General features: G+C 40.4%; 1 protein-coding gene across 3 annotated transcripts; it reads left to right on the top strand.

The window, feature by feature from the left end:
• The first annotated feature begins 2,275 nt into the window (after positions 1–2,275).
• On the top strand, positions 2,276–7,893 carry cdc7 (cell division cycle 7 homolog (S. cerevisiae)). Of its 3 annotated transcripts, none has more exons than XM_073491472.1 (12): positions 2,276–2,441; positions 2,754–2,844; positions 3,240–3,326; positions 3,415–3,550; positions 4,104–4,197; positions 4,366–4,508; positions 4,640–4,976; positions 5,179–5,286; positions 5,802–5,968; positions 6,075–6,157; positions 6,256–6,405; positions 6,917–7,893. In XM_073491472.1, exons 2-12 carry the CDS (start codon positions 2,754–2,756, stop codon positions 7,321–7,323), a joined length of 1,803 nt encoding a protein of 600 aa, XP_073347573.1. In that variant the 5' UTR covers positions 2,276–2,441; the 3' UTR covers positions 7,324–7,893. The 3 variants fall into 3 exon arrangements, with proteins under 3 accessions (XP_073347573.1, XP_073347574.1, XP_073347576.1); XM_073491473.1 differs by having other exon boundaries at positions 2,353–2,441; positions 4,640–4,706; positions 6,917–7,404; XM_073491475.1 differs by having other exon boundaries at positions 2,353–2,441; positions 4,640–4,703; positions 6,917–7,404.
• The last annotated feature ends 481 nt before the right edge of the window (positions 7,894–8,374 follow it).

Raw genomic sequence — 8,374 nt, forward strand, 5'->3', positions numbered from 1 at the left:
GAAACTCAGAGCTCACACGTGTCCTTAGCGACTCTGTAAGGACACTCCCACACACAGTTTAAAAACCTACAACTCCCCTCCAGTTAGTTAGAACTGAAGAAGCCTCTTGGATGAGAGGTGAAACGTCTTCAAGAAACTGAAGTTACAATACAGCACTTAGGAAAGTGAGAGAAGGTTTTATGGTCTGATGAGACTAAAACACACCATCACCACCATGAGGTGCTTGTGATGACGGCATCATATTCTGGAGTTGCTTTGCAGGCCATAAGAGGCTTGTGGAGGTTCAGGTTGAAATTAAGTCAAACACTCAAGAAACATCCTGATGCGATTTGTAACAATACTGGCTGAGAACCGACAATGTTCATGTCCTGGTGTGGTCAAGTCAGAGTCTAGATCTCTATCCAACCCAGAATTTATGGCATGATTTAAAGATTGCTGTCCTCGGCAGCTTGACTGAGCGCTCACAGTGTTGCAAAAGCTGAAGTAAGCACATCTGGTTACAGACCTTTTCACAAAGACTCAAGGCTGCAATTGTTACTAAAGGTGCCTCTAGTCATACCAACTTCATGGCGGTGAAAACACGTGTAATACATTATGTCAGGGGTTAGTACCACTTTTTGTTGATCCATGTCAAAAAGGCCCAGTGAATCCAGCGTCGAGTTTCACTTTTTGTAACTGGTGTGCTACTCTACTTATTTTGTTCAGCTTAATAATGGATATTGGCACATACTCATATAACTGATTATAAAAACACAGTATATGATACAATTAAATGGTGAATACTGCACACACAGCTACAATACATGAGGTGGATGCAGGTTTGCAACATCCTGGCAGAAAAAAACAAGTGTCATACTGACAGCAAGATTATCAGAAGTGTTGTGCCTCTGTATGAGCAACTTATTGGGTGTGAGCAGTTGAGATATTGCATAAATCCTGGTTATGGTTTCATCATAACTAAAGTTTTTGAGGAAGAAGATGTGACTTCAGCTTCTTGGATGAGAGGTGAAACGTCTTCAAGAAACTGAAACATGTCCAGTTGCCTACGATACAGCATTTAGAATTACCACGACCTGGATGACAGAACCTTCATCAGCAAACTTCAAAATGCAAATCAAAGAGCCACTGCTGCACCATGGGCTTGTATTGTTCAATTGTTCAATATCCATTCAAAGTTCCTTTGGTTTTCATGGTTTATTTTTCCTAAAATCAAGCAAGCAAACAAAGTACAAGGGAATCCTGCATGCCTCTCCTGCTCTGGTAAAAAAAAAAAAACATAGGCCCACACAGGTGCATCAAGGTCTTACACCTATCCTTCTATCTATATAACCCAGGGTTCTCATAGCACCCTGACCCTAACAAAAAACAAAAAACAAAAAACAAAATATTAACAAGACAAAACTTAACATGCTAAACAATAATTAGACTAAACAAATAATTAGCAAAAGAAAATGCTATCAAACTGTAGATAAACTAAACATGTATGTTAGCGTTAGCAAAAATAATAACTACAAACTAACAACACACAAATAGCTCCAACAAGGTGTTTAAATAGATGAGAAGTCCATCCTTTAAACTATTGTGTATACTCCATACAATTTCACCATTAGGAGTCCTCCTAAACAACACTTAATGGTAACCAAGAGCTTTTCACATTTCACACAAGAGCAACTTTTACTGAAGGACTTAGAAAAAAATTTTCACTCAGAAAAGGCCCAGCTGCCATTAGTGACGTCATATTTCTAAATGTATTTATTTATTTATTTATTTATTTATTTATGTCTTCAGCGACTGGTTGACAGGAGACTGGTCTGTGTCAGTGAATGTGAAATATAGATAGATTTAATTTACAAATGTGCAAGATATTTTATATTGTGTCAAATTGTGTCAAAACTTTCATATATGAAACAGTTACAAAGTAAAATATTTTTTGTGATAGGACAAACTATAATTCTTTTATGATGTTATTCTACATTAAGCAAATATTCTACAGGTAATCCATCGTTGGCCATTATTTGTTTATTTATTTCATGTGGTAATTATTTAATGTACACTTAATGATCTATCAATCAAATGTGGATCACTGCATATTTCCAGTGTCCAAGAGTTGTTCGTGATGTGTGGGTGAGCTGCACAGAGCTACAGTAAGTAAGGTGAGCTGTCATCAGTGTGCTGGGTGGGGGAGGTTAGAGATCGCTTGTTATCGCGTGAGTTGTGCTGATGTAACGCGAGATGTGTCCGACGTCACTTTTAGCGCGGAGTTTGTTGTTGGCGGAAAAGCTTCATCCTGAAAGTCTGAACAAGTTGTTTTATTCAGCCACACACTGAGTGAACTGTATATATGTTATATTTTCGTTGTCGGACCAATATCTTATGACTGCGTGGCGTGTTTATGAAATGTTTAATTGAGACACTACTGCTCTACACGACTGACTACAGCGGTGAGTTTCGTGTTTAACTCAAACTGTAGTTAGCTAGCCTGTCAGACTGTTGCTAGCACTAGCTTGCGAGCTAGTGTTGTTGTAATGAGGAAGGTAAACAGCGCTTATAATGATATGAGCTGTTAGATTTACCCGACAGTTTGCCAATAACCAATGACTTTACTGGTGAATATGACTCTACATACACTGCCAGACTCAGTATTACTTCCTGAAGTTATATGACAGTGACGTTTATAATGATGATGTTTAAGCCATTGACATTTCCAGCCTCTTTAAGTTCCTTTTTTCATTTATCTCTCCCTGTCTGTGTAGATGGAGATGACTCCTGTCTGCACTGAACGCATCGGCACAGATGGATGTATTATTGGATCTGACAGAGGTCACAGGAGAAGCAAAGTCCCAAGTAAGTTGGACGTTTTATGACTTAAAAAACACAACATTTAAGTATGGATGTATCATTATTAATGCTAGCATGATATAGTTCATGGGTAATATAAGGTTGAAAAAGCCCCTTGATAGTAGTTTCACTGTCAATGTTTTTCCAAGTGTGGATTTTGTTTTTAATTATGTATTTTTCAACTTGTGCAAATGTAACATAGGAATCAGAATAATATAATAATTCAAATGAAAGTCAGTAACAGGCATGTCTGTAAAGCTTTATCAGTCTTGCACCTCTCTTTGCTCTAGAACCTGTTACACATATTGGTTTTTGCTGATCTGAGTGAGAAAATATAGTACGGGGTTTAAAAAAAAATGTGCTGACAGCATCTGACAGCCTTTTTTTCTGCTTTCCTCCAGGGGATGTGGAGATAGACATTGAGTTCCTCTACAAAGTTGTTCCTCAGCTGGCCAAGGTGTTCCGCATCATAGACAAAATTGGAGAAGGTACGTGCACTGCATAAACTTTGTTTAAGATAAATACCTTGGTCCCCCGTTCCCCTCAGTGTTCATGACTTGTGTATCTGTGCTGCAGGTACGTTCAGCTCGGTGTATCTGGGTGAGGCTCAGATGCGGGATGGGAGGAGAGAGATGTTTGCCCTGAAGCACCTCATCCCAACCAGCCATCCTACACGCATCGCTGCTGAGCTTCAGTGTCTCACTGTTGCTGGGTGAGTCCAGTACTGTTGTTGAACATCTTCAAATACATTTATAGACTTTGCGTCATGTATTGCTTATGTTGTATTGCTGGTTATGATTTCTATCTCCATAAATGTTTTAAAGTTTTATACTCTGTTGTCTTTCAATAAGTATTCTCTATTTTTGTTTGTGTTATCTGGCTGTTTAAAGCCCTTAGAGACCTGAAGTTAGTGGGTTAGAGATTTTTATACTTGATACAGACGAGTTACAGTGCTGACACAAAGTCTGTATAAGAGTTGTGTAGTCACAAATTATAAATCAGTGAATTGAAGAACTCTAGTATCATAACTGTTCGGTGCCTTTCCTTCAAGGTTAGTTTTATGCCGTAACAAATTAGTGTGTGGGATCTTCATTTGTGTTTAGTTGTATGATTCAGCTGAACCCACGCACCTCAATACATTGATGACTGGTTTGGCAAGGAATGCGCCTCTATGTTTGATCCATGTTTTAATTATGCCTCTTGGAAGTAACTGTCCAAAATTGACATTGAAATGAGTTCTGTTTGCTTCTCTCGCCACTTTGCAGAGGCAAAGAGAATGTGATGGGTGTGACGTACTGCTTCAGGAAGGATGACCATGTGGTGATTGTCATGCCCTATATGGAGCATCGAGCTATTGTGGTATGCGCATTGTCATAGATCAGTTGCTGTTAAGCTAATCATGGACACACTGTGTAATGTAATCCCTAAAACGTTAATAATTCAGTAGCTTTCTTGATGTAGTTTTTGTTTCTCTTTGCTAGAATGTAATTTAAAACTTGTGAATCAATCAAAAAATGTATTTCTCAGGAAATAATTGGCTCAATGAGCTTCGAAGAGGTTCGTCTGTACATCTATCACCTGCTGAAGGCCCTGAGACACATCCACCAGTTTGGTATCATTCACCGAGACATCAAGCCTAACAATTTCCTTTACAACAGGAGCAGCAAAATGTGAGTAGTCCTACCCCTCTGGAATAAGTGCAGCTGTATAATTTTATCTGAATGTTTTGGTAACTTTTTTTTTTTTATGTAAAAAAATATAACGCATAAAGTAACTATTATTTTCCCTGCCCTGTGTGTAGGTATGCGCTGGTGGACTTCGGCCTGGCTCAGGGCACAGCAGACACACAGATCGAGCTGCTGAAGGTGGTGAGGCACAGGGCATCACAAAAAGGTGGAGGGTCCACATGGAAACAAGACACCACACAGCGGAGCAAAGCACAGCCTAAAATCCCTCCCAAAACCCCCACAGCCTCCACCTCGCTTCCTCTGCCTCCACAGCAGTCCACCACCATACCACCCTCATCGTCCTCTTCCTCCACCACCACATCCTCCTCAGCCTCTCGGAAAGCACTGGTTAAAAAAGCACGTTCTGTCACCACCACCACCATCACCACCTCTCGCACAAAGCACACAAAGGTGTCAGCACTCAATATTTGACCTTTACTGGTGTTTACTGGAGTCTTTTTCTTTTGTCCAGTGAAAGCAGGGTTATGAATTGGGGGGTTTTGGGAATCACACAAGCCTGAAGTTGGGTGAAGAATTTCCTTAGTGAATATGTTCAAGTGTTTGTCTTCTGCTTTCTAAACTAAATCCAGCTTTTCATGTTTGCTTTCTCAAGGATTTGACAGGACTGCGTAAAGTGCCTCGGCCTGTGTTTGGAGAGAGGAACCTAAACAGCTGCACTCCCGCTCCATCCACCACCAAACAAGCTGCCATTAAGACGGAGGTAAGCCAGGTGGAATGTAGAGCTTTGAAAGAATTAGAGGTTTCATTTAATATGAGGTAGAGGTGTAAATCTTAAGTGGCCTTACAACTGTGTTGATTACGATTGACCTTCCAACATTTAATACCAGTGAGTGACATAAACATTACAGTAACAAAATATGAATCCATCTGTGGTACATTGCAAGTTTGTAAAAATAAGTTTTTTACCAAGTATTTGATTGCTGTGAGACAGATTTACGCACAGTGCGTCTTGTCCTGTTTGTGCTTTTCCACATCTCCAATATTAGGTATTGGGACACTGAGTTATCACACTTAAGATGCCACTAATTACTGATAATCGAAAGCTTTTTGACACTTCCAATGCAAAGAAGAAAGGAGGGTTTTTTTGGTATAGTACTGATTTATTACGTGTTCTAGTAGTTTCGTGATCTGTGTTACTGCAGACACAGTCTCATCTTCTTCGACTTTTAAAGGTGTTTAGCTCAGTGTTTTTTCTTCATAAAATCTTTTGTTCAGTCCGGCAAAACAGAGGAACCAGCCAGCCGAAGGTACCCTTCAGCCAGCCGGGGCCCACTGCCTGTCAGGAGCCAGAGCAGCAGTCAGAAACCGCAGAGGGCCATGCAGCAGGGCCTCACCTGTAACTGCTACCAGACTGACCGTGTCTGCAACATCTGCATGTCCAGGTAGCAGAAGAGAAAGAGAGACCTCTCATTAAAAGCTTCTTTTATAACACATTCATTTAATTTCAGTTTTTTTTCTGTCACTGATTCATGATGATTTTATTCAAAGGAAGCAGCAGGTGGCTCCCAGGGCAGGAACCCCGGGCTTCAGAGCACCAGAAGTCCTCACTAAGTGTCCCAACCAAGGAACAGGTTGGTCTCTCAGTCCATGACTATTGGTGCATGATTTACAAACACAACATTTTCACTCATCTCTCACTCCTCCCGTTGTCTTATCTTCTGTACTGCAGCCATAGACGTGTGGTCAGCTGGTGTGATCCTGCTCTCACTGCTCAGCGGCCGTTACCCGTTCTTCAAAGCCAGTGATGACCTGATCGCCCTCACTCAGATCATGACCATACGAGGCTCCAGAGAGACTATCCAGGCTGCCAAGGCATTTGGTGTGTAGTAGTATTTTCTTCTTGCACAGACTGATCCCTATGCTTCAGTCTATCACCATAGACCATCATTGTCACAACTGAAGTCAACAGGGTTCCCTTGGGTCCATGAAATACTTGAAAGTTGTGATTTTGAGAGGAAAGAAAGGTGTTGAGCCCAAACATATTCAGAGTACTTCATAAGAAGAGTAAAGAAACCAGAAAATATTCACATTCAAGAAGCTGGGAAGAATTTTTGACCTTTTTTATCCTTAAAAATGACTCCATCTTATTATCAATTATCAAAATAGTTGGAGATTGACAAAAGCAGCTCTATAACAATAAATAACCTTGAGCCTTTTCTCAAACTAAGCCATGTTTGGTCCTTAAATTTGAGGGAATTAGGTCTGGAAAGTCCTTAAATGTCATTAATTTTGATGTTTAAGAAGGTGTGGGAACTCTGATAACTTTTTACTGTGGTGTTTGGAAGGCTTTGTGCAGATAATGAATGTTTCTCTGGGTTGAACTCTTCTAGGTAAGGCAGTGGTCTGCAGTCGGGAGCTGCCTCGTCAGGACCTCAGGACGCTGTGTGAGACGCTGAGAGGACGGAGGCCATCACCAGATGATGAGGTCACACCACTTCCTGAAGCCAACAAAGACTCCACTGCCACCCACCGTCACGAGATCCAGGATAATACACCAACACATCGTCCTGCTAATGGAGCAGGTCAGACTTTCCCAAACCACCAGGAACATTCACAAACCAATGAGCTCACTAAACACGACTCAGAGTCGGACTATAAGGCGGAGGAAGATGAGCGAGGCTGGGACAGAGTTCCTGATGAGGCCTACGACCTGCTGGACCAGCTACTAGACCTGAACCCTGCCACAAGGATCACAGCTGCTCAGGCTCTGCAGCACCCGCTGTTCACAGACCTGTGAAACAGCATCAGAATTCCTACGTTAACAGAACTTCTGAGCTTTGGTTCAGACTGCACAAACTGGATGCTGCAACTAAAAGGTTTCACTGCAGAGGACTTAGTCTGTCCCTTTATGAGAAATAATTCTGCTGCCGTGCACAGGGTCTTTGAAGCAAAGTGGGAAAAAGTTTACATCCCTGTGTGGAGAAATTACCTGAACAAGAGAGGAGAGATCTGATACATTTCAGTGTGAGGGCGTAAATCTCTCTCTCAATTTTCTCTTCTCTGTTAAATGCTTCATTTATTTCAATATTACTATCCATTTAAGACAGCTTTGACTTGCTGGCTCACAGGCCTACAGTAAAGAATAAAAATGTGTTTTTTATGGCAGCTATGGTACAAAGTACTTTGAGAATGGGCATTTTAAAGGGCTCTAGATGTGTACTGTCAGCTATAACCAAGACAGCAAAAGCATTGGATGAAGGCATTATATTGACCGATTATTGGCTGATGTGTCAATAGTCAGACTTTTTTTCTTTTTTCAAGTATTTATTCTTTAAACTGTTTGGTGAAATAAATATTTAACCCAGAAGTTTCCTGAGCTCCAATGAGAAAAATCAGCTACTTACAGCTGTGCACTGTATGATCGTATTGCATTTAATTTTTACGTTCTGTACTTTTTGACAACCAAAAGAGAAAAATCCAAACTCAAGCAGTCCTATTATAACGGCCGCAGGCTGGAGAAACACCTCGAGTCAAGTTTGTTCCTTCCTACAAAAAAACTTTGTAATAACTCTCATTTAAGAAAGACAACGGGTCAAGAGGGAAAATGAGTGTCTGTTTCAGCTGTCTTTATTTACTCTACTTTAGATTTTCTAATAAAGGGAAAAGCAAATCAAGTTTTAGAATCTCCTTTAAAGTCATTTATACAGGTATTACAACAATTCACATTTAGGTGAAAGTAAATTGAAATGTGAATTAATTGTTTTCTTTTTCTTTTAAAATAGTAGATATGTAAAAATGTATTCAAAAAGCAGCAAACAATGGCCAGAGATGTAGTTCTTTTTTTCTTG

Source organism: Pagrus major, chromosome 21, assembly GCF_040436345.1.
Source record: "Pagrus major chromosome 21, Pma_NU_1.0".
Classification (NCBI taxonomy): Eukaryota; Metazoa; Chordata; class Actinopteri; order Spariformes; family Sparidae; genus Pagrus; species Pagrus major.

Coding starts and splice junctions, on each gene's coding strand:
- cdc7 (XM_073491472.1), top strand. CDS start 2,754: ATGGAGATGACTCCTGTCTGCACTGAACGCATCGGCACAGATGGATGT. Junction 4,509..4,639: donor TACAACAGGAGCAGCAAAAT/GTGAGTAGTCCT, acceptor CCCTGTGTGTAG/GTATGCGCTGGTGGACTTCG. Junction 6,406..6,916: donor CCAGGCTGCCAAGGCATTTG/GTGTGTAGTAGT, acceptor GAACTCTTCTAG/GTAAGGCAGTGGTCTGCAGT.